Source organism: Lissotriton vulgaris, chromosome 8 (assembly GCF_964263255.1).
Source record: "Lissotriton vulgaris chromosome 8, aLisVul1.2, whole genome shotgun sequence".
NCBI classification, from domain to species: Eukaryota; Metazoa; Chordata; class Amphibia; order Caudata; family Salamandridae; genus Lissotriton; species Lissotriton vulgaris.
This window is the reverse complement of record NC_141696.1, coordinates 1,522,591,549-1,522,618,113: the sequence shown is the minus strand read 5'-3', so window position 1 is coordinate 1,522,618,113 and position 26,565 is coordinate 1,522,591,549. Positions and strand designations below refer to the sequence as shown.

General features: G+C 49.2%; 1 protein-coding gene across 1 annotated transcript in view; it reads right to left on the bottom strand.

The window, feature by feature from the left end:
• Window positions 1-26,565, bottom strand: part of LOC147699077 (sodium/potassium-transporting ATPase subunit alpha-1-like) — a 3,282,495-nt gene that overhangs the window by 443,028 nt on the left and 2,812,902 nt on the right. Inside the window, exons 21-23 of the mRNA XM_086936300.1 lie at window positions 5,060-5,210; window positions 4,317-4,485; window positions 3,907-4,061 (exon numbers count right to left, since the gene is read on the bottom strand). Coding sequence (XP_086792426.1) covers window positions 3,907-4,061; window positions 4,317-4,485; window positions 5,060-5,210 — 475 coding nt within the window. The remainder of the gene's footprint in view (window positions 1-3,906; window positions 4,062-4,316; window positions 4,486-5,059; window positions 5,211-26,565) is intronic.

Genomic DNA, 26,565 nt, shown 5'->3' with positions numbered 1-26,565 from the left:
TATATTAATAAAAGAACTTCTATTTCCAGGTTGTCTGTACAACAATATACCTTTCAGCGTATGATGGTGGGCTAGGCTCAGATTAAAAGACAGGGATTCACAGTCTGAATTAGACATAGAGCAAACAGTTGCCTTCATACTACTGGGATATATGACTGCCAGTCCTCCCCCTTCTTATTTGGCCTATTTAAAGTATGGCAGACAAATCCAGATGGAGTTGCTTTCACCAGATCTAGACCTGAAGTTTCATCAGTCCAGGTTTCTGTAATAAATGCCAATTTTATTTCTCTTTCCTCCATAAGCCTAGCAAATTGAACGCTATGCTTCACCAGTGATCTGGCATTCATCAGAATGACCTTTAATACAGCCACATTAGGCCCGCCTGCTCTAATCTCCCTCCTAGGTCTAACTGACTGATATATAATACGAGGAAGGTTCACCTTACAGTTAGGGCAGGTCATTGCCGAGAAGGTAGGTCTAGTGCATAGCGATAAACACAGACAATTAATATCTGCCTCCACTGTATTCATAGTCATTAGATCTGAACGTGAGTATACATAAAAAAGGGGTGTACCTGAGGTAGATTCGATAGGGGTCCTGGCGCTGAGCGCGGAACTAGCGCGGAACCCCTGATCTGCGCAGATGAGTTGCGACCACCGCATCACTTTCTTGAACACCCGAGGGGCGCTGGTAAGGCCAAAGGGGAGCACGGTAAAATTAAAATTCTCGAGGCCTATCATGAACCGTAGGTAACGCCGGTGGACCGGCAGGACAGGGATGTGAAAATAGGCATCCTGCAAGTCAGACGCTGCCATCCAGGCTCCAGGGTCGAAGGCAGACAGGACCTGAGCTAGAGTCAACATTTTTAACTTCTTCTTCCAGAGGAAGCAGTTGATGTTCCTGAGAACCAAGATAAGAAGCAAGCCTTTGTCCTTCTTGGGCACCAGAAAGTATTGGGAGTTACAACCACAACCTACTTCTGGGGCAGGAACTCGCTCGATGTCTCCCTCAGACAAGATAGCTATAACTTCCTGTTGGAGAAGGGCCAGATGATCCTCCGACATGCAATGGTTCTGAGGTGGCATGGCTGGGGGGGTAGTCTCGAAGTGGCGGGAGTAGCCCCACTGGACTATTTGTAAACACCCACCTGTCCGACGTGATGGTGCGCCATTGGGGGAGGTGATTGTGAATTCTTCCGCCACTGGCAATTGGTGGCCCTGGAAGATTAGACTAGGAGGGTTTGGAGGCTGCTACAGAGGGGGCAGTGGTGGACTGGCTCGCTTGCTGGCCCCAAGAACCACGACGGTGGTTCCCACGTCCCCGGCCGCGCAGGGGCTGAACAGCTTGCTCCGGCCTGTAGCCCTGGGTGGAAAGTGGTGGGGCACCCCTTCCGTAGCCAGGAAAGGGGAGAAAAGTAGACTGCCCTGGGTGAGTGGTGGAGAGGCCCTAGCCTGTGAGTCCTTGAAGCGCTCTAGTGCGCTGTCTCCTCTGTCGCCGAACAGGCGACGGCCATCAAAGGGCATGTCCATAAGGGTACCTTGGACATCCCCAGAAAAGCCAGTCGATCTCAGCCAGGCTTAGCATCGAAGAGCTACTGACGTGGATATCGTCCTGCCCAGCGAATCGGCGGTATCCAGTCCACAGCGAATGGTAAACTTTGCCTCGTCTCTACCCTCAGCAACTGCACAGGAGAATACGGCCCTGGCCTCCTCCAGGCACTGGGGCAGCACTTGCGCCACCATATCCCACATGGAGTGGGTGTAACGGCCCAACAGACATGCAGTGTTTACCGACCGACCGCAGTCCCAAGCTGGAGGAAAAAAACATCTTTTTCCCAAGATGGGCTAGCTTTTTGGATTACCTATCAAATGGTATGTTAGGGAACGTGCCTTTGGATGTGGAGGCTTGGACCAGGGGTTGCCCGGAGCCTGGCGGTGGCGTTGTGCAATCATCCTATCCACAGGTTCCCAAAGGGAAGTCAGTGAGGGCTACATTAAACGGTAGCAGGGGCTCCTAAGAGCTCGCTGGTGGTTGAAGCAACTCTGTCAGGAGGTTAGTCCTGACTGCCACCGTAGGTAGCTCGATGTTGAGAGCCTTGGCCGCCCTACTCAACACCACGGCGTAAGACACTTCCTCCTCTGTGGGCACGGTAGGAGGAGACAACATGAAAAGGTCTGGTGAGGTATCCAGACCCATGGCTTCCCACAGTTCCTCTCTCCAGTTAGGTTCGTAACCTAGCTTGTCAGTCAAAGTGTCTCCAGACCCCTGCCAGTATTCCTTACCCTCCCCTGGCTACCAATCTGGTCTCAAAGAGCCAGGGAAGAATAGGGGCACAAAAGTATCCGTAGGTACCGGATCTGGCGTCGGTCGACACTGGTCTGGCTCTGTGTCTACATCAGGGTAGAGGCCGGGGTCGACGCTGGCTGGGGACACAATCGGTGATGGCTGCAGACGTGGTGCCGGTGGAATTGGCTCCGGGAGAGGTGTAATCAAGTCGACCGGCGACAATCCAGATCCAGTCCTGGATCCAAGGGCCCTGTCGTCCCGGGGCAAAAGCCGGCAATGTCGATGGCCCAGGGCCACCAGCCGAGTCCGCGGGCCCGAAGGCGTGCCAGCGGAGTTGGGCTGCCCAAAGATGGCATGCATCGCTTCGTAAAATGTACGAAGCTGGGTAGGGGTCACTCCGGGTCCCGGGAAGGGAGGGGAAACTTGGAGTTGACCCTTGGGGCTCCGCACGCGGAGCCACAGGTGGGGCACCACCCACATCCCTCATTGGGTCGGCTGACCAACGGGGATTAGTCGAAGAGCGACGGTGCTTATTTGACTTCTTCTTGTGCTTCGACTTATCTGAGGAGTGCAGAGACTTGGAAGAAGACAGTTGGTGGTGGCTCCGCGACCGGTCCATTCACCTCCCACGTGACTGGGACCTTAAATGGCATGGAGCTGACTGCTGGGCGAAGCTTTCAGGACTGCTCCTGCAAAGACTTTGGATTCATGGTCCGGCAGTTGGAGCACGACTTGGGGTGGTGGTCGCGCTCCTGGCAAAAAAGTTTAACGCGCTGCGGATCCGTTACCAACATCAGCCGGCTGTAGGAGCCGCAATCCTTTGAATCGGGCATCCCTGACGTGCACCAGGAGTCGAAGACTCAAAGTCGACGTCGACAAAAGTTGGCAAAAAGTCATTCAAAAAGTGACTGGAGGTACCGCTCTCTCCAGATCTGCGCTGGCTGGCGCAGAAAAAGAAATAGCTGACGTCAGCGTGCGAGGGCGGCATCTAAGTAACTACCGCAACGTCATTCCGGCGACCACGACACCAACGACGAACGCGGAGCCGACTGCCGCCACCTTTCGATGTGCAGGGGTACAGCTGACGAAAAACTTTCCGGATCCAGTCTGACGCCTGGGGGTAATTCTAAGGTAAGGAATCTATAATTAACTGTTTCTTTCAGATAATCAGTTCAAGAAGATATGGTGACAACAGGTAGCTCTTATGGTTGTCACCCACTTTGCACACAACTTGTTGAAAGGAGTAATGAAGCTATGTAAAGGCTCAGCTGAACAACAGTATAATCTAAAGAAAGAAAATAATTATTAATTTCTTCTAGAGGGGATGGACATGCGTTTTTTTAGAAAATGTATGTATTTCGTCATTTTGTGGCATACACATGTGATGCGGATGCTTCATGTATCTTTGCCGTCTTCATTCCCACATGATATTAATCATTGGCATGTCCTATATATAAACATTTACTGTGTGTATTTGGTAACTGAAGGTTAAAAATGTATTAGTTTAATGAATCCTCTGGTGCTTAAGTCAATAGATGTGTGTGCTGAAGCTATGGTTTAATCCTATTCCAAATTTCAATGTAAATAGTAAGGATTCATTAACTGGCCATGAACTCTCACCATGTCTGTGCCCAGGTCAATGCAGAGAATGGTGATGACACCAAGTGGTAGTGGGATGTTGATAACGATGAAGAGGAGGAAGGGTGTAATCTCTGGGATGTTACTGGTCAGTGTGTAGGCGATGGACTTTTTCAGGTTATCAAAGATCAGTCGACCTAAAGAGTGAAAAACAACATTTTAATGCTTGAAGACAGTGTTGTATCTTAATCCCCAATCACACTCTACTAACATTAAAGAGAATGGAATCCCTTTAGTGTTGAACAATTTGTCATTGTGTATCCCTAGTAGGTTAGCATTAGAAAGTATGGCACATCATGACCATGACAGAACCATCCAGCAATAATCTGATCTGCAGGGTACTTATGGTGTCATAAAACTTGTCAAAATCCTTGTATCCCCTAGAAACTCACCTTCTTCCACACCAGTCACAATGGAGGCGAAGTTGTCATCCAAAAGGATCATGTCAGCTGCTTGTTTGGATACATCCGAACCAGCAATGCCCATAGCAATACCAATGTCCGCTTTTTTCAAGGCTGGGGAATCGTTCACACCATCACCAGTTACAGCTACGATAGCTCCCTGAAACACATTAATATTGGAATATGAGGATTTCACCATTTGGCTAACAAAAGGAAAATTTCCATTTCATATTGGGCTAGTATATTGAAGTACCCCTGACTACTAATGTCTTACCCCTTTCATTTTAGAATACATCTGTGCCTTCTGAGTCGTTCCTTGGGCATCGACTCATCCTCATACTAGATACGATTTAGAAATGTGCTAAAAAACCGCTTGAAATATACTACTAGGGTGGCTATCGATGCCCAACAAGATTATTATTATAGCGTTTAAAACTCATGCTTGCGAACCAATTTATCATTGGACTTGTAAATATTTGCATGTTGAAAGTGTTGTAGATTACCTACCCAGTTCTAAAAAGCTTTCCAAAACCTGGAAATTATAGCTTTGAATAGTGTTATCAAGCCCCAGGGCAGGGAGTTTTCAAGTCCAGACCAGCTATCAAGTCTGCTTTGCTTTCACCTATAAACTGTTGTCAAACAGTATCTGAGTATAGTCCTACTGAGAACATTCTTGGATATGTTTCTTTTATGCATCTGCATACAGAGGCCAGCAGACAGCTTCCACCATGTACCTGTCGCTGGCATCCCTCCACGATGAACAGCTTCTGCTGGGGAGAGGTCCTGGCGAACACAAGTTCAGTGTGGTTTCGCAGGATATCGTCAAGGGTTTCCGGGCTCATATCCTTAAGGCTTGTGCCATGCACCACACTGGCTTTTGCATCTCTGAAAAGAGACAAGGAAATATTGTGTATATCAATAAATGACCAGAAGAGAGACTCAGCTCTGAATTTGTTCATGCAAGAGATATATAGGTAAAAATTGATGTTAAAGGTATGGAAGGGCTGTTAGAAATATATCTAAAAAAAGAATTACTAGAGGGTTGTTTTTATGTATTGTAAGAAACCTTATACATATAACCATATAACAATTAGGCTTGGTTGATAAATTCTGCTCCACTGGCACTCCGCGTTACACTTGTGACACAGAGTTCCAGCCAAACTCCACCAGCTGCCACGTGGCAGGGTTTTTCTTATGCCTTGCTCACCAACAGTAAGTGGGCGAGCGAAAATTGGCATCCCATAGCCCGATTTTCGGGCGCTAGGAGGACACCGAGTGATATTTTCTCAACACGGATGTCTGCGAGTGGATGCAACCATTCGTGGTGAGAAAGCTGCAGCTCGAGTAGAAAATCTATTTGAGTAGCAGCAAAGAAGCAGCGCCTGTAGGAGAGTAGGGTCTGCAATCCTATGATCACCCCAGATTTTTGCTTTTTGCTTCACTGGTTTACGACTTCCCTGGCTGTGGGCCTGCGAATCAGACCCACAGCCTAGCTGTTCTCTCACTAAATTGACACGTGTACCTTAGGTGCATTTACCAATTGGTACTGGGCCACCTTATCAGACCCTGTAACTCAGGGCATAGGTGTACCCAGGGCCTACCAGGGGCTGCAGCATGTATTATGCCACCCCTGGCTGGCCATCTAAATCTGACACAACTGGCTGCACGACAGCTGGGGCAAAGTGGTGTACTCACCCTTTGCTTTAGATATAGTATACCTATATCTAACCCTAAAATGGACACATAGATTCCTATCAGTCACTCCTATGTCAGGCCTTGACAATCCTGAAGGCAGAGTGCTTGGAATTATGTGAGATGGTGCTTGGGCTGAGCCCGTTTGCAGCTTGCGGCTTTGCAGCTTGCGGAACCAAGTCCTAATAGCTGTTCCATGATAACGCATACCATATACTCTTAAGTGCATTATAATCCTCGCGGTTATATGCCAACTCTGGTATCGCTTTATCAAAACATGTCGAGTAAGGTGTCATACGAATTGGAATACTAACCCCTCGACAATTCTGGCGACGGGGTTAGCATTCCACCCTTCTAGAGGGACACCACATGTATGTAACTGTGAACCCCGGTTAAAGTTAACTCAAGCTTCAGCATCACAAAATGGATGCTGCCACCACAGACACAAGTCTGACCTCCTGCTGCTGGGAGTCCTTCCAGCGAGGGAGGCATGGACAAAGAGATTCCTGTCAGGGGCGGTGCTAGCACCATCCCAGACAGGGTTTTGTGTATCCTGGGTAGGCAGGGCTTTAGAGAAAGGTCACTGCAAGTGGCACCCCGGTGCTCACTATGCATAGGCCGGCTAGAACCAGTTCCAGGGGCACACCAGCCACTGAGCTGGGGAAAGTCCGGCATGGGAGAGGGGTGTAACCACCCCCCTTCCTGGTCCCACCCAGGGGCAGGACCTAGTCGCGTGCCAGCCCCTTTTCCTAGTATAAAGATAGGAGCGGGCCCCCTTCCAAATTAGATCATCTTTGAATCCTGAAACTACTTTCTACGAAAGGAACTCAAGACTTCTTCTCAAGATTTCTCCCTTGTGACTAAGGAGTAGTCACCCTGCACCCGCAGGCACCATCTAAGAACACTGCAGTTTGCTGCACGTCCTTCCTCCGGAATCCGACCGACCAGCACGACGAGACCCGGCTTCCCTGGCACCTCTGACCTCTACCTACATCATCAGCCCAGCTGAGATCCGTGGGTGTGACGAGACCTCGAGGGACCGGCCATCTTCAGAACTGCACGACGCTTATCCAGCACGACCGCCGAGGGATCCTCGAGTGAGTGCTTTGGGGTTCGAGAAGCCCTGACCCTGAGCAGCTCCAGCACCGAAGTCCAGCCCCCCAGCATCCACCAGATCTGCGAGGGGCCCTTCTGCTCTTTGCTGCTCACCGCGTTGTCCGGCTACTTGCCTGCTGGCTTGTGGCCCTCTTGACGATGCACCACGACGACAACACCGCTGGTCTGGTTGCTCCAGACAGGCCCTTGCTCCCCTCCAACAGAGGAGCTCCCCGGACCCTCCTGGTCCACTCCAGACGCCATTTTAAGTCCACAGCGTGGGCTTGCATTTGCCAAGACTTGTTGCCCCAATCCTGGGTCCAGTGACGTCGACAGCAGATACCTTCGTGGGACAGCTCGCACCTCCATCCTGGTTGCCGACAACGCCTCCTGGTCCGTGAGACTGCAGAGCCCAGCGTCGCCCACTCACCTGGTCGAGGTGACTCCATCCGGTGCCATCCTGGTGCCCATCTAATCACTGGCTAGTGATTCAGAACTTGGTCCCCTCTGCTTACAGGTATCCTCCATCACCGATCCAGGCTTGGATCCCTCCGAATCTCTTCACTAGTCGCCTGCCAGCAACTTCTTCTTTCAGGCTCCATAGACTGCAACGAGGATTCCCGACGTCTTTTCAGACCTATGCAGCTGCAGCCCCTGGGCTAGGTAACCCGAGCATTTCGGTGCTCCAGCATAGCTTAACTATCCAAAGGTCCAGATCCTTTTTAGTTTCAGCTCTACCTAGTCGGATTCGTCCGATAACACTAACTTTAAGAAATCTAGCATCCATAGACTTTGTCCCGCATCCCGCGTGAGAGTGCACACTTTGCACCCGATCCCCCTAGGCCTCCTGCTAGTAATCTGAAGGTTCAGTAGTCAAGTCCTAGCGATCCTGAAGTCTATTAGAGTAGTACTTACCTGCTAGTAATTTCGCATTCCACTTTTAGAGTATATGGTTTTTCGTGCCCCTCGGGCATTTGTGTAAATTGTGCGACTTTGAGTATTTTCATTAGAGCTTTGTATTGTGCTTAGCACCCTGTCCTCATAAAGAGTCCAGGGTTGTTGTGTTCTAAATAAATATACTTTTATTTTCATAACAACTTGGTGTCCTTTCACTTGGTGTTCAAGGGGTATATGTGATGGTATAACAGCTGGCTTAACACGCCCTCTAGAGTCTAGCCTAAAGACTGCTCTTGTCCATGCTACTAGGATAGCTGGTCTACGGTTGACTTACAACCAATCATCAATAAGGGTTGTTTGGACTGATACAAAGTGCTCACTAGAATAGTGAACATTATATATCAGGCCAACTTCTCACATTGGTGAGCAGCGGTTGGGATTTGAGCTTGCTGTTGTTTTACCACACGTATCCTAAGAATATCATTTGAAAGATCACATAAGTACCAAGGTACATATAACTTAGCTTAGAATACTCTGAGTTCTACTGAACCAGCTGTTGTAGTTCAACAGGGCCTAGCACACCCTCACTACAACTCTTAGCAAGGGATCAGTAGGCAAACAAATAGTGTAGGTAGGTGCATCACTTACACCACACTAGAAGCATGTCAGACAAAGGAGGGAACTCAGAGGGCCCCCTTCTGTCAGTTGACCCTCCACAGGTCACTTCCAGATATGCTGCTCTTAGCTTCCAGGAGATGAGACAAATCTGTACATCCAGGAAGCTAAAACAGGGTTCTAACCCTACCATTCCCTTTCTGATTGGTCTCTTAGAGACTTATGATGCCAGGAGGGCTGCTAACACAGATCCTTCTCATCCAGATGGGAACATGCTCCCCTTAGAGGGAACCCTTGGGGACCCTGACCTCAACCTCCATGCAGCAGTTAGTGAAGGGGAGGAAGAGGATCAGGAGTTGTCAGGGGACGAGGCAGACAAAGGTCAGGTAGAAGTCAGTAGACTAACCAGGACCAACTTAAGCAGGCATGAGAATGGATTTGGGGGACCCCAGGGCCACTCTCAGGCAGGCTTAACATTGGGAGTGGACGAGTTAGATCTCTATCCAGAGGCTCTAACAGATCCATTCGAACCAATGGCTCTCAGACCTCTTCTCACAGAGGGATGACATCCCCTCAGAGAAGAGAGCATGAAGCTAAGATGAGGGAAGTCAATCTGAGGATTGAAAGGGAAGAACTTGCCCTGGCCAAAGAAATACTTGCCCTTGCTAGAGAGCAAAAGTTGAGTGGACTAGATCCCACTGGTGGCAGCATTTTACCTAGAGAAAAGGACAGGAGTTTAGACACTAGACCCCTGAGTAAGATAGTGCCCCCTTTAAACAAGGGGATGATATCCACAAATGGATAACTGCTTTGGAGAGGGCCTGCACTGTCCAGTGCGTCCCCCAGAGTCAGTGGGCAGCTGTCTAGTGGCTCTCCTTTGAAGGCAAAGGTAGAGATAAGCTCCTCACTACTAGAGCTGAGGATGCTAACAATTACCAAATCCTGAAAAATACACTGATAGATGGGTTTGGCTTAACCACTGAGCAGTACAGGTTGCTGTTCAGGGATACCCAGAAAACTCAGTCTCAGGATTGGTCTGATTTTGTGGATTGTGCCACTAAGGCTTTGGAGGGCTGGTTGCTGGGCAGTAAGGTTACTGATTACACAGAATTGTACAATCTGATCATGAGGGAACAGATTTTAAACAATTGTCAGAACCAGTTGTTGCATCAGCACCTTGTTGACTCAGATCTGACCTCTCCCCAAGAATTGGGAAAGAAGGCAGACAGATGGGTCAGACAAGGGTTAAGCAGAACCAGGGCCAGAACCAGGGTGGTCAGAAGAAAGCAGACCAGAAGGGTAATACTAAGAATGAGCAAAATGACCAGAAGTCTTCAACAGGCCCCCAACAAACGAAAGAGGGTGGGGGTCAGGCTTCACAGCAGAAAAAGAAGACTCAAGAAGGCCAGTCTAAAAGGTGGTGCCATTACTGTAAAAGTAAAACTCACTGGTTTAGTGAGTGCACCAAGAAAGGAGGGCAAACTCCTACCACTACAACCCCTAAGGCAACTGCACCCCCTAGTACAGCCAGTAGTGGTAGTGCACCTCCCAAGGGATTAGTTGGGTTAACCTTGGGTTCTGAGGGGTATGACAACTTAGTTGGCACACTCACTCAGGCTGTCCTTGTCTGTACAGGGGATGTGGATATATCCCCTGATGCCAGTTCCAATACTTTGGGCAAATACAGACAGACACCTTTTATCAATGGAAAGATGGCTCAGGCCTACAGGGACACTTGTGCCAGTGTCACAATGGTGACACCTAACTTTGTGGACCCTGGACAGATCATGCTAGGACCAGAGTACCTAGTGACCAATGTCAGCAATGTCACTACCCACCATAGTATGGCAATTGTTGATTTTTCCTGGGGAGGGGTAAGTGGCCAAAAGAAGGTTGTTGTTAGTTCAGACCTCCCAGTTGAATGTTTGTTGGGCAATGATTTGGAGTCATCCCTATGGTCAGAAGTGGAGCAGAGGACTCACATGGAGATGTTAGGCTTGCCAGCACATGTGCTTGCTGTGACTAGGTCACAGGCCAGAAGATGCCCCATTGAACAGGTGCTGGATCCTGGAACAATGGACCAGACACCTTCCAAGAAAAAGAGCAGTAGGGTTAAGGCATTGCCTTCCCCCTTGCCCCAGGTTGTGGATCAAGTCTCAGAGGAGGCTGACCTCAAAGAGCTGAGGGAAACAGAGCCTAAAGAACTTGAACCTGATCAGGTTGAGTTTCTGGGTTCAGGGGGACCCTCCAGAGAAGACCTGGGGAAGGCACAGTTAGACTGCCCTTCCCTTGAACCCCTCAGACAGCAGGCTGCTGCAGAGGCTGTAGGGAACGCCACAGGTGCCCACAGGGTATACTGGGAATATGGACTCCTGTACTCCGAGTCAAGAGACCCCAAACCTGGTGCAACCAGGAGGCTGGTAATCCCCTTGTCTCTGAGAGGTTTCCTTCTCACCTTGGCCCATGAGATTCCCCTTGCAGGACACTTAGGCCAGAATAAGACTTGGGACAGAATTGTCTCACACTTTCACTGGCCTCACATGAATGAAGATACCAAGGAGTTTTGTCGCTCCTGTGTCACTTGCCAAGCCAGTGGTAAGTCAGGTGGCACAACAAAGGCCCCCCTTATGCCAATGCCTGTGGTGGGGGTGCCCTTTGAAAGAGTGGGGATTGACATTGTTGGTCCAATGGAACCCAAGGACAGCATCAGGGCACAAGTTTATACTGGTGGTGGTGGACCATGCCACCAGGTATCCTGAAGCTATTCCCCTTAGGACCACTACAGCACCTGTTGTGGCAAGAGCCCTAGTTGGAGTATTCTCCAGAGTGGGCTTCCCTAAGGAGGTTGTCTCTGACAGAGGTGCAAACTTCATGTCAGGATATTTGACTGCTATGTGGAAGGAATGTGGTGTCAACTACAACTTCACCACACCCTATCATCCACAATGCAATGGGCTTGTTGAAAGGTTCAACAGGACCCTAAAAGGGATGATTCATGGACTACCTGAATAGCTCAGGCGTAGATGGGATGTCCTGATACCCTGCCTTTTGTTTGCTTACAGAGAGGTCCCACAGAAGGGGGTTGGCTTCAGCCCTTTTGAACTTCTGTATGGGCATCCTGTGAGAGGACCCCTATGTTTGGTGAAGGAAGGATGGGAGAGACCTCTCAAAAAGCCTGCAACCAACATAGTGTACTATGCACTTGGTCTCCGCTCCAGGATGGCTGAGTATATGGAAAAGGCTTCTAAAAACTTTGAGGCAAGCCAAGAACTCCAAAAAGCTTGGCATGACCAAAAGGCTGTCCTGACTGTGTACAAGCCTGGACGGAAGGTGTGGGTGTTGGAGCCAGTTGCCCCAGCAGCACTCAAAGACAAATGGTCTGGGCCCCACACAATCCTTGAGCAAAAGGGAGAGGTCACCTACCTGGTGGACCTTGGAACTCCCAGGAGCCCCCACAGGGCGCTCCATGTGAATAGGCTCAAAGCATATGTTGACAGGAAGGACATGAGCTTGCTCATGGCCACAGATGAGGGACAGGAGGAGGAGAGTGACCCTCTCCCAGACCTGCTCACTCAGAATCCTGATGATGGATCAGTAGATGGTGTTGTCTTTTGTGGCAGCCTCTCTGACCATCAACAGAAGGATTACAAACAAGTTCTTCAATCCTTCAGACATATGTTCTCTCTGACACCCAGTCAAACCAATTGGTGTACCCATGAGGTTGACACTGGTGACAGTCTGCCAGTTAAGAGTAAAATCTACAGGCAGCCTGATCATGTTAGAGACTGCATCAAGACAGAAGTGCAGAAAATGTTGGAGCTGGGAGTCATTGAGCCCTCAGATAGCCCTTGGGCTAGTCCAGTAGTTCTAGTGCCAAAGCCTCACACCCAGGGTGGTAAGAAAGAGATGAGGTTTTGCGTAGACTACAGAGGCCTCAATGCAGTCACTAAGACTGATGCCCACCCAATACCAAGGGCAGATGAACTTATAGATAGATTGGCTTCTGCCAACTACTTAAGCACATTTGACCTGACAGCTGGGTATTGGCAAATCAGGTTAGCTGAGGATGCCAAGCCCAAGACAGCATTTTCTACCCCTGGTGGACATTATCAATGTGTGGTAATGCCCTTTGGTTTGAAAAATGCACCTGCCACCTTCCAAAGGCTGGTGAATCAAGTTCTCACTGGGCTGGATGACTTCTGTGCAGCATATCTTGATGATATAGCTGTCTTTAGTTCCACCTGGGAGGATCACCTGGTCCACCTGAGGAAAGTGTTAGAGGCACTGCAAGCAGCAGGTCTCACTATCAAGGCCACAAAGTGCCAGATAGGGCAGACACAGGTTGTATACCTGGGCTACCTTGTAGGTGGAGGCCAGGTTCAGCCACTGGAGAGCAAGATACAGTCCATCAAGGACTGGGCTCCTCCAACCACCCAGACTCAGGTTCGAGCTTTCTTGGGCCTGACTGGTTATTACAGGAAATTTGTCAGAAATTATGGATCAATTCTGACTCCACTTAATGAACTGACAAGTAAAAAGATGCCAAAGAAAGTTCAGTGGACAGCAGGATGTCAAAACGCATTCGATGACCTAAAGCAGGCCATGTGCACAGCACCTATCCTAAAGAGTCCGGACTACTCCAAACCATTCATTGTCCAAACAGATGCTTCTGAGTTGGGTGTGGGAGCTGTTCTATCTCAGCTGAATTTTGATGGTCATGACCAGCCCATTGCTTTTATAAGCAGAAGGCTGACCCCCAGAGAGAAAAATTGGTCAGCTATTGAGAGGGAGGCCTTTGCTGTGGTTTGGGCCCTGAAGAAACTGAGGCCATACTTGTTTGGCACTCATTTCAAGATTCAGACCGACCATAAGCCCCTCTTGTGGCTAAATCAGATGAAGGGTGAAAACCCCAATCTGCTTAGGTGGTCCATTTCCCTACAGGGGATGGATTTTACAGTGGAGCATAGACCTGGCACTGATCATGGCAATGCAGATGGGCTCTCCAGGAATTTCCACTTAGAGCAAGAAGAATCACCTGGTCAAGGTTAGTTTATTGTCCTAATGTTTGGGGGGGGGGGGGTCATGTAGGAGAGTAGGGTCAGCAATCCTATGATCACCCCAGATTTTTGCTTTTTGCTTCACTGGTTTACGACTTCCCTGGCTGTGGGCCTGCTAATCAGACCCACAGCCTAGCTGTTCTCTCACTAAATTGACACGTGTACCTTAGGTGCATTTACCAATTGGTACTGGGCCACCTTATCAGACCCTGTAACTCAGGGCATAGGTGTACCCAGGGCCTACCAGGGGCTGCAGCATGTATTATGCCACCCCTGGCTGGCCATCTAAATCTGACACAACTGGCTGCACGACAGCTGGGACAAGGTGGTGTACTCACCCTTTGCTTTAGATATAGTATACCTATATCTAACCCTAAAATGGACACATAGATTCCTATCAGTCACTCCTATGGCAGGCCTTGACAATCCTGAAGGCAGAGTGCTTGGAATTATGTGAGATGGTGCTCTGGCATGAGCTGAGCCCGTTTGCAGCTTGCGGAACCAAGTCCTAATAGCTGTTTCATGATAACGCGTACCATATACTCTTAAGTGCATTATAATCCTCGCGGTTATATGCCAACTCTGGCATCGCTTTATCAAAACATGTCGAGTAAGGTGTCATACGAATTGGAATACTAACCCCTCGCCAATTCTGGCGATGGGGTTAGCATTCCACCCTTCTAGAGGGGCACGACATGCATGTAACTGTGAACCCCGGTTAAAGTTAACTCAAGCCTCAGCATCACAAAATGGATGCTGCCACCACAGACACAAGTCTGACCTCCTGCTGCTGGGAGTCCTTCCAGCGAGGGAGGCCTGGACAAAGGGTTTCCTGTCAGGGGCGGTGCTAGCACCATCCCAGACAGGGTTTTGTGTATCCTGGGTAGGCAGGGCTTTAGAGGAAGGTGACTGCAAGTGGCACCCCAGTGCTCACTATGCATAGGCTGGCTAGAACCAGTTCCAGGGGCACACCAGCCCCTGAGCTGGGGAAAGTCCGGCATGGGAGAGGGGTGTAACCACCCCCCTTCCTGGTCCCACCCATGGGCAGGACCTAGTTGCGTGCCAGCCCCTTTTCCTAGTATAAAGATAGGAGCGGGCCCCCTTCCAAATTAGATCATCTTTGAATCCTGAAACTACTTTCTACGAAAGGAACTCAAGACTTCTTCTCAAGATTTCTCCCTTGTGACTAAGGAGTAGTCACCCTGCACCCGCAGGCACCATCTAAGAACACTGCGGTTAGGCATGGGCGGAAAATCCGTTCCGCTCGCGGATTTTGCGGATTTTCGGGAAATCCGCAATCCGCGAGATTTGCGAATTTCCTGCAAAATCCGCAAATCCGCGAGCAGCGGATTTTGCTCGCACTGCTCGCACTGTTCGCGTGAGTTCGCGCCCCGCGAATAAGTGCGAAATTGCAGAAATACGATCTAAGCAAAACTGAAAGTAACTACTTACCAGGTTCAAAAGTTCAGGCACATCATTAGTAGCCATTTCCTGTAGTGCTTCCTGAGGGGCCCCTCCAGAGTTCAGTTGCCAGTTGCAACTATTATGTGACCCTGCTCTGAACCTCAGAATAGTTACACATATGCCACAAAGGTCCTGAATTACAGCTAAGGGAGACAAGCAGGAGCCAGGCTGGAAGTTAAAATCCATTAATCAGCCCCTAATTCATTATTGTCAGTTGGGGCAGGGCAGGTGTTGTAACTAATTTTGCAACAATGAAAGCACTTAGCAAGTGCAAAAGATCACTAATCAGGGCGCACTAAGGAAGCAGGTGCCAGCTAAAAAAATATTCTGTGACACATTAATCAGCCCCAAATTAATTCAGGTCACTTGAGGCAGGGAAGGTGTGCTTTGCTTTGCCGAAAATAATGTACACTGGACAACCAGAGGGTGTGGTGATGAAACAGAGGGTGGCATGGGTGGGCCAGAGGGTGGCATGAGTAGTCAGAGAGTGGCAGTGGTGACAGAGAGTGGCAGTGATGAAGAAGAGTGTCCCAAACAGGTTGGACACGTAGAAACAACAAGTTCGCAAAACTTGCGACCCGACAGGTAAGTTCGCAAATTGCGAAATTGTAAAAACCCTCGCGAACTGGCAGAAACACGGGCGAACAAAAAAAAAAAAAAATCCGCAAATTCGCGGGAATTCGCGGATTTTGCGGATTGCGAGTTTGCAAATCCGCAAATTCGCGGATTGCCAATCCGCAAAATCCGCTCATGCCTAACTGCGGTTTGCTGCACGTCCTTCCTCCGGAATCCGACCGACCAGCATGACGAGACCCGGCTTCCCTGGCACCTCTGACCTCTACCTACATCATCAGCCCAGCTGAGATCCGTGGGTGTGACGAGACCTCGAGGGACCGGCCATCTTCAGAACTGCACGACGCTTATCCAGCACGACCGCCGAGGGATCCTCGAGTGAGTGCTTTGGGGTTCGAGAAGCCGTGACCCTGAGAAGCTCCAGCACCGAAGTCCAGCCCCCCAGCATCCACCAGATCTGCGTGGGGCCCTTCTGCTCTTTGCTGCTCACCGCGTTGTCCGGCTACTTGCCTGCTGGCTTGTGGCCCTCTTGACGACGCACCACGACGACAACACCGCTGGTCTGGTTGCTCCAGACTGGCCCTTGCTCCCCTCCAACAGAGGAGCACCCCGGACCCTTCTGGTCCACTCCAGATGCCATTTTAAGTCCACCGCGTGGGCTTGCATTTGCCAAGACTTGTTGCCCCAATCCTGGGTCCAGCAACGTCGACAGCAGATACCTTCGTGGGACAGCTCGCACCTCCATCCTGGTCGCCGACAACGCCTCTTGGTCCGTGAGACTGCAGAGCCCAGCGTCGCCCACTCACCTGGTCGAGGTGACTCCATCCGGTGCCATCCTAGTGTCCATCTAATCACTGGCTAGTGATTCAGAACTTGGTCCCCTCTGCTTACACGTATCCTCCATCACCGATCCAGGCTTGGATCCTTCCGAATCTCTTCACTGGTCGCCTGCCAGCAACTTCTTCTTTCAGGCTCCATAGACTGCAACGAGGATTCCCGACGTCTTTTCAGACCTATGCAGCCGCAGCCCCTGGGCTAGGTAACCCGAGCATTTCAGTGCTCCAGCATAGCTTAACTATCCAAAGGTCCAGATCCTTTTTCGTGTCAGCTCTACCTAGTCGGATTCGTCCGATAACACTAACTTTACGAAATCTAGCATCCATAGACTTTGTCCCGCATCCCGCGTGAGAGTGCACACTCTGCACCCGATCCCCCTAGGCCTCCTGCTAGTAATCTGAAGGTTCAGTAGTCAAGTCCTAGCGATCCTAAAGTCTATTAGAGTAGTACTTACCTGCTAGTAATTTCGCATTCCACTTTTAGAGTATATGGTTTTTCGTGCCCCTCAGGCATTTGTGTAAATTGTGCGACTTTGAGTATTTTCATAAGAGCTTTGTATTGTGCTTAGCACCCTGTCCTCATAAAGAGTCCAGGGTTGTTGTGTTCTAAATAAATATACTTTTATTTTCATAAGAACTTGTGTGGTGTCCTTTCACTTGGTGTTCAAGGGGTATATGTGATGGTATAACAGCTGGCTTAACACGCCCTCTAGAGTCTAGCCTAAAGACTGCTCTTGTCCATGCTACTAGGATAGCTGGTCTACGGTTGACTAACAACCAATCATCAATAAGGGTTGTTTGGACTGATACAAAGTGCTCACTAGAATAGTGAACGTTATATATCAGGCCAACTTCTCACAGCGCCCTTCTGGCATGCTGTGTGATGTCGTTTGCGCTGATTTTACAGTGCAGAACAATCTCCCAGCGCTAAAAAGCAGCTCTATATGCCTATTTGGGTCAGTTCGCGGCAGTCCATGAAATCCCACTGAGTTTTCATGTAACTCAGTGGAATTCCACTATGTGAAACTTAGCAAGTTCCACCCACCCCTAATAATATTATCACACAAGGTCACTGTTCAAACATATTTAGGCTAAAGACATCAACTAAAAAACAGAATATACCTTTATTTTACAAATGCCCACAATTTTGTCAAATCAATCAATTATTTGTAAAGCACACTACATACCCGCGAGGGTCTCAAGGCGCTGGGGGGGTAAGGGGGGCGCAACTGATCGAACAGCCAGGTCTTGGGTCTGTCGTAGGCTTAATGGGAGGGTGTTCCATATCTCGGCGCGCGAGGTGGGAGAAGGATCTCCCACCGGTGGTTGTTCTTCAGATGCACGGGACGGTGGCGAGTGAGAGGTAGGCGGAGCGTAGCTGGCGGTTGGGGATGTAGAAGGAGAGCCGTCTGTTGAGGTAGGCGCGCCGGTCTTGTGGAGTGACTTGTGTGCGTGGGTGAGGAGCTTGAACGATATCCTCTTGTTGACGGGGAGTGCAGGTTTCTCAGATGGTGGGTGATGTGGCCGTGGCGTGGTACGTCAAGGATCAGTCGTGCCAAGGCGTTTTGGATGGATTGTAGTCGTTTGATGAGCTTGGCGGGGCTCCCGCGTAGAGGGAGTTTCCGTAGTTGAGTCTGCTGCTGATGAGGGCCTGGGTGACTGTCTTTCTTGTATCTGTCGGGATCCATCTGTAGATCTTGCGGAGCATGCGGAGGGTGTTAAAGCAGGAGGAGGAGACAGCGTTGACTTGCTTGGTCATTGAGAGCGTTGAGTCGAGGATGATTCCCAGGTTTCGTGTGTGGTCGGTGGGTGTCGGGGCTGCCCCCAGTGCCGTCGGCCACCAAATGATATGCTTATTATATTTTGATCAATTTGCAACTGTATGTGTAACATCTTTTCCTCTTAAGTATTAGTCTGAGCTGCATCGCAAATCATGCATACTTCATTTGTATAGCGCAGCTACTCACCCTTGTGGGTCTCAAGGCACTGGGGGGGCTACTGATCCATCTGGGTGTGGAGGTTCAGTCAAATAGCCAGGTATTGAGGTCCTTTCTGAATTGGGTCAATGACCTGGATTGCCTGAGGTGGAGGTGCATGGTGTTCCAGGTCTTGGTGGCGAGGTAGGAGAAGGATTTTCCTCTTGTTCTGGTCTTGTGGATCCTTGTGACGTAGGCCAGGGCGAGTTGGGCTGAGCGGAGTTGTCTGGGTAGTGTGAGGAAAGCGAGGTGGTGGTTTAGATATTCTGGTCCTACGTCATGGAGAGCCTTTTATGCGTGTGTGAGGAGCTTGAAGGTGATTCTCTTGATGATTGGGAACCAGTGGAGTTGTTGGAGGTGTTGTGTCATGTGTCGGGGGATGTGGAGGACCAGTCTGGCTGCAGCATTTTGGACATTTTGTAGTTTCCTGAGCTATTTCTGGGTGGGATGTATGACGTTACAACGCATACTTTTACAACAATTTTTTTTACAACGCAACATCCTTTACAACGCATTCCATTACAATGCATGCCATTACAACAAATTTCCTAAAACTACCATTACAACGCATTCCATTACAACACATACTACCTTTACAAAGCATACCATTACAACGCATACCATTACACTGCATGTTTGGTAATTATTGGATAGTATAGGGGTAAAAATTACTATTCTAACTCCAGGGGGTGCAACAGTAGGGTAAGTGTTGGATAGTGTAGGGGTAAAAATTACTATTCTAACTCCAGGGGGTGCAACAGTAGGGTAAGTGTTGGATAGTGTAGGGGTAAAAATTACTATTCTAACTCCAGGGGGTGCAACAGTAGGGTAAGTGTTGGATAGTGTAAGGGTACTATGCGTTGTGATGGTATGTGTTGTAATGGTATGCATTGTAATGACATGTGTTGTGATGGTATGTGTTCTAATGGTATGCGTTGTAATGACTGCGTTGTAATGACATGCGTTGTAATGGATCTTGCGTTGTAAAAGTTTTGTTGTAATGGTAGTGCGTTGTAAAAGTTGCGTTGTAAAGGTTGTTTCCCTTCTGGGTGACCCCGGCGTGTGTTGCCGTAGTCAAGTCTAGTGGTGATGAATGAGTGACTGACCGTTTTTTTGGGATTCTGAGGGGGGCCACCAGAAAGCTTTTTCGAAGAAAGCGGAGCATGTGGGAACAGGATGAGGCTACTGTGTTGATTTGGCTGTTCGTTGAGAGCGAGGAGTCCGGTATGATGTTGAGGTTGCGTATGTGGTCCGTAGAGGTGGGAGGGTTCCAAGTGTGGTGGGCCACCAGGAGTCATCCCAGGCTGAGGCGACTGGTTCCAGGATGAGTACTTCGGTCTTTTCCGAGTTGAGCTTGAGGCAGCTGTGTTTTATCCAGTTAGTGACGGCCTTTACTCTGTTGTGAAAGTAGATTCTGGTGGCTGTGGGTTTGTTGGTGAGAGAGCTGATCAACTGGGTGTTGTCAACAAAGGAGACAATGTTGACTCTGGTGCTTCTGATGATGGCTGTGAGGGGAGCTATGTAGATGTTGAAGAGGGTGGGTATCAGGGAGGAGCCCTGGGGTACTCCACACCTGATCTCCTGATCTCTGTAGGCTCTAAGAGGAACGGGAGTAGTCTGACTTGTGGTGTTCAGCCAGTCAGGAAGAAGAGGATCCAGTCCAGTGCCTTGACGTTGTGAGGTTTCAAGATAAGGTGCAGTGGGAGATGGTGTTGAAGGCAGCCGAGAGGTCCAGTAGGATGAGGACTTTGGTTTCTCCCCAGTCGAGGAGGGAGTGGACGTTATTGTTGGCGGTGAGGAATGTGGTCTCAGTGCTGTGGTTAATTTAACATTCATGCATGTTAATTCTATTCCTGTGTGTGTGTGTGTTTGGATGCACTGCTCACAGCGGGTGCTCTGCGTAAGGACCGGATCCTGGCCCTAAAATTCCACTTTATGTACTATACAGATGACACAAATGACATTAATCATTAACTGAATATGGCTCTAAAAGAATGATAATTACTTTGCCTGATACTATATCAGTACTTTGCCATACAGTGATTGTCTTGTAAATATCAGTACAAATGATTCCCTTCATGTAAATATTGTAATATACATTTTATTTTGCACTACAATACCCATAATGCCACATTAGGGCCACATGGGTGTATAAATAGAGCAAAAAAAGAAAGGACTCACTGACCGTGAATATATATATATATATATATAAAAGAAAAGTCCTTCCTGCCGAAAAGACCAAAGGACACAGCGGGGGTACCAGGTAACCATTTATTTATCGCATATTTTAGGCATAATGCATTACGGCGTTTGGTTGTGCCTTCCTCAGATGCCTTTCCTGCTTTGGGTTATGCTCGCTCCCTTTTTGAAATGTCACGCAGTGCTCCTAGTGGTTGGAGTATTCCAGGCCGCGCCTTTATTGCCTGCAGCTGTGGTCCGATGCTGACAGGACTCAGTCTCCCAGCATGCATTGCAGCTGCAGTCTAAAACACGGAATAGAGCTTCAATGCGCCCTGTTGAGCCTTACCAGAAGAGGGAGAAGGATAATTTGAGCCACGAGAGTCCCGGTAATACAGATGCAAATGGCCACCTCGTGCTCCCGAGGTGGGCCAACAAAGAACAATAGTTACTTACCTGTAATCTGTGGTTCTCCGGTATTGGTGTCTTTCATACATTCACATGCCTGAATCATTCCCCGTCGTCGGAGTGGGAGTCTCACGGTACATAAAAAAGCAATAATACTTGGTAATAACCAACCAGGAAATAAAGTAGCCCAAGCTACCATAGAAAAAACTTCCACACTCATGACTATCCTACTCATTTTGTATAGTCCAAACAGCAGCCAATCAGGCGACAGCACCCACCAGAAAGTCCTCCCCAGAGGCTCAGGCTCTCAGATTTTCTCGCACAGGAGTGAAGGTAAAACCAACCTAGCCTATGAGCCTCTGAGGGGAGGTGGGCGGGTTGCATGTGAATCTATGAAAGACACCAATACTGGAGAACCACAGATTACAGGTAAGTAACTATTTTTCTTCTCCAGTATTGGGGTGTCTTTCATAGATTCACATGCCTGAATCAGAGTAGATAGCAGTATATAATAATGCTTGGACGACGCTATTTGTAGCATAGTTTGTGCATATGAAGAACACATAATCATATAATGAAATGCCTCATTCCTAAAAGCATGAAAAATTTGCAGTTATATAAGAATGTACATAATAATAGGCATGAAATAAGCGTCTGGAAAGCAGTAAAGAGGAGGAGGGAAACAGAGGCTCACCTTATCTGAAAAGATTACGCAGAACTGCTTGACCCACTGAAGCATCAGTCTCGCTGGCTGCATCCAAACAGTAGTGCTTGGTGAAAGTATGCCTGCTAGACCAGGTTGCTGCCCTGCAGATTTGCTGAAGAGGAACTCCAGCGAAAAGAGCAGTCGAGGAAGACAAAGCTCTTGTAGAATGAGTCCTTGGAGTTGCCTGTAAAGGTCTTCCTGCTTGTATATGGCAAAAGTCAATAGCTGTAGTGATCCATCTAGCTATGGCTTGTTTAGACACTGCATGTCCTTGTCATATCCTTCCATAAGCACTGAACAATTGATCGGATTTGCGTATTGCATAGGTCCTTTGTAATAGAACTTTAAACATCTCCTGATGTCAAGTGTATGCAATGCCCTTTCCGCAGAGGATTGCGGATTAGGAAAAAATGTCCTTAAGATGACTGGCTCATTCAGGTAAAAGTCCGAAGGCACCTTAGGTATAAATTTGGGGTTTGTGTGGAGCACTACTGAATTAGACGTGAACTGTAAGAAAGGTGGATGGACAGTGAAAGCCTGGACATCACTGACTCTTCTAGATGAAGTCAAAGTCAACAATAAATATAAATACTGGATTGGTGCGCAGGACCAGAAAGTCATTTGGAAGTTGAAGGTAAATATGTTTGATGTTAAAAGCTTGAATAGGACTCACATGTCGAGAAGACGTGAGAGCGAGTAGGAGGGAAACTTTCCGTGTTAGAAACGTTGAATCCGTGAAATGGATTGGTTCAAATGAAGCTTAGAGAAGCTGGGCCAATACGACGTTGAGGAGGCAAGTAGGCGGGGAAACGCTCGATGAGCGGGCACATCCTGTAGAGGCTCTAATAGAACTTGCGAATAATCAGGGAGGAATAGAGAGACCTGAATCCGTCATGGCGAAAAGAGGAAGTGCAGCCAGTACTTTTCAAGACGAAATGAGAAAAAGGGCTGACTTTGCCATAAGGAGAAAAACAGGTAGGATTTGTTCTGGTGTAGCGTGCACAGAATTGATGCAGACAGACTCGCACCAGATACCAAATCGTTTACATTTTAGTTTATATATCTAAGTAGTGGAGGGGCTCTTCAGAGTGCTCAGGTTGAAGCCAAAAGCTTGAGGCCTGAAGAATGCGGATCGTGAATCCGTCCGTACTGCGCTGTCAGAAGGTACGGCAGAGGGCGAAGTGTGATAGGTTCACAGCAAGGTTGTAGGAGGAGACCCGTGCACCACGGTCTGCGAGGCCGTCTGAGCACAAAGAGTGGGATGTGACATGGTTAGAACCTCATTTTCCACTGGAGACGAGGCACAAACAGAATCGGCGGAAAAGCGAATGCAAGTACTGTTGACAAGTTCATCGAATGCAGTTCCGCACGATCTTTAGTGGGGAAGCCAGATTGCATAGTATAGGCATTTGTGGTTGAGAGGCGATGCAAACAGATCCAAGTCTGGTTGGCCCCCCAGGCATAAGATGTGGTCTGTTGGTGGAGATCCCACTCGTGGTTGTCCTAGGCGGATCCGCTGAGGCAGTGCGTCATGACGTTCGAGACCCTTGGAACATGTGTTACAGAAATATCAACGTGATGGTGAATGGCCTATTCGCAAATGTGTTGTGCTTGTTTGGGCGACAGTGATCGCGTACCTCCTTGCTTGTTGAGAAAGTGTATATCGATAGTATTGTCTGTACACGCTAACACTGATTCCTCTCGGAATAGGAAGCGGAAGGCTTTCAGAGCCAGGAAACTGGATAACAGCTCCATATGGTTAGTGTGTGACATGCGCTTGGAGAGGCGTCCATCTGCCTTTGATGGAAAGAAACCCTGAAGGTGCGCTCCCTAACCTTCCAGAGAGGCATCGTTGGTAAGAGTGAGCAGTGGAGCGGTGGAGCATCCGAGGAGGGGGCGGCCTGCTACGACAGGGGGAGCGTGGGCCAACCAGCCCAGAGGTGTCCTCATTCGAAAGGCAAAGAACAAGTTACTTACCTTCGGTAACGCTTTTTCTGGTAGATACAATATCTGCCTGTGGATTGCTCACCTTGTGAATATCCCCTTGCGTCAGCAACATTCGGAAATTCTTTTCGTAGCCTCGCGCCGACGTGGACTTGGACGTCATAGAGACACGGCCTTGCACGCGACTCCGCTGACGTCACCGACGCCTATAATAGGCCCACGCCAGCATGATGACATCAGTTACACCCTTTTTTCCTTGCCTTCGAGGCACACGGACAGACCAATGACAGTAGATCTATACCCAGTATACACAGTACAAAAAGTCAAGATAACACACACAGTGTGAAGCAAATGCAGGAAAGCAATTGAAACATCTCCTTGACAACAAAATTTATATACATTACAATACAGTAAACCAGGTATAAAAGAGTGGACAACGGGGAGGCAGGTGGGTCAGTGAGGAATCCACAGGCAGATATTGTATCTACCAGAAAAAGCGTTACCGAAGGTAAGTAACTTGTTCTTCTGATAGATACATCTGCCGTGTGGATTCCTCACCTTGTGAATAGAGTCCCACAGCAGACCTCACTCCCGGAGGAGGGAGTCCACTCTTCTAAACCAGGAAATCATGGAGGACAGAGCGAGCAAAATGCCCGTCCCTCCTCACTTCGGAATCCAAGCAGTAATGCTTCGCGAAAGTGTGGAGGGAAGACCAAGTTGCCACCCTACAAATATCCTCCACAGGAACACCTCTAGAGCTGAGGTAGAAGATTTAGCCCTTATACCCTCAAGAGGCTCCTTACCGGCCAAAGAGTAGCAGATCTTAATACAGAGGACGATCCATCTTGACAACGTTCTCTTATGGACCGCTCTTCCTCTCTTGCAGCCAGCAAACCCAATGAAGAGCTGGTCATCCAAACGACAGTCTTTAGTTCTGTCCAGGTAAAAGGACACCACCCTCCTGGGGCCCAGACGGTGTAATCTCTCCTCCTCCTTGGAAGGTAGGGAGGGTAATGGATTGACCAAGGTGGAAAGGAGTCACCACCTTAGGGAGAAAAGCAGCCCTGGTCCTAAGAACCAAACGATCAGCATGAATGGACAGGAATGGGGGCTTGGAACTAAGAGGTTGAAGCTCACTTACCCTCCTTGCTGAGGTTATTGCAACGAGGAAGACTGTCTTAAGAGTCAAAAGCCTCATAGGACATTTATGAAGAGGCTCAAAGGGAGCACCCATCAAAAAGGTCAAGACAAGATTTAAGTCCCACTGAGGCACTATGAAAGGAGTAGGAGGGAACCTATTTGTGAGGCCCTTCAAAAACCTAAGAACAACAGGAGACTTAAAAAGAGACAGCTGGTCAGGCATGCAGAGAAATGCCGACAGCGCAGAAAGATAGCCCTTAACTATGGCAACAGCAAGCCCTTGCCGCGCCAGAGAAAGAGCGAACTGGAGAACATCAGACAAATGAGCTCTCAAAGGGTCAATAGATTTCCCCCCACACCAAGAGACAAATTTAGACCATCTGTATGAATAAACGGTCTTAGTGGAGTCACGCCTGGCTGACAAGATGACATCAACCACGTCAGGTGGGAGTGAAAAGGAATTCAGGTTGCCCCGTTCAATCTGCAGGCATGTAGGTGTAATGTCTGGAGGTGGGGGTGTAGAACCTGCCCCTCCATCTGAGAGAGGAGGTCTGCCCTGAGAGGGAGACGGAGCGGCGGGTGAGAGGAGAGGTGGAGAAGATCTGTGTACCACACCCTTCTTGGCCAATCCAGGGCCCGGTCTTGGCGAATCTTCCTCAGAACCCGAGGAATCAAGGGTATGGGAGGAAACGCGCAAAGGAGTTGTCTTCCCCAACTCAACTGAAACGCATCCCCCAAGGCTCCCTGCATCGGATACTGGAGACTGCAGAAAGACGGGCAGTGAGCATTCTCGTGAGTGGCAAACAGGTCCACCCGAGGAGCTCCCCACATCTGAAAGATGTCGTGAGCAACCTCCGGATGGAGCCTCCACTCATGGTCGGCCGAGAACTGCCGACTGAGAGTGTCCGCACGAACGTTCAGAACTCTGGCCAGATGATTTGCCATCAGCCAAATCTGATGGTCCTGAACCCAGGACCAGAGACGCAGAGCCTCTCTGTAGAGACACTGCGACCCCACCCCTCCCTGCTTGTTGATGTACCACATCGCGGTCGTGTTGTCCGTCAGGACCTGGATCGACTGACCGCGAAGGGAAGGGAGGAAGGCCTTGAGCGCCAAACGTATCGCCCGCAATTCTAGAAGGTTGATATGAAGCAACCTTTCCTCTGGAGACCAAAGACCCTTGACCTCCAGATCCCCCAGACGAGCACCCCACCCAAGAGTGGATGCATCCGTTATCACTGTGGCCACCGGAGGAGGCAGATGAAAAGGCTTCCCCTGTGACAGGTTGCCTTCCACGCCCCACCAAGACAGATCCGCCGCAGCTTCTCTGGATATCCTCACTGACTCCGTGAGATCTCCGTTGTGCTGATACCACTGCCTGCGAAGGCACCACTGGAGCGCCCTCATGTGCCAGCGTGCATGGTTGACCAACAGAATGCAGGAAGCCATCAGACCGAGCAGACGAAGGACCTTCAGGACTGGAACAACCGCTCCATTGTGAAATAACGGCATCATTTCCTGTATGTCGCGAATCCTTTGTGGAGGAGGGAATGCGCGACATACAGTCGTGTCCAGTACAGCACCTATGAATAGGTTGTGCTGGGAGGGCACCAGGTGAGACTTGGGTACATTTATCGAAAAACCCAACCTGTACAACAA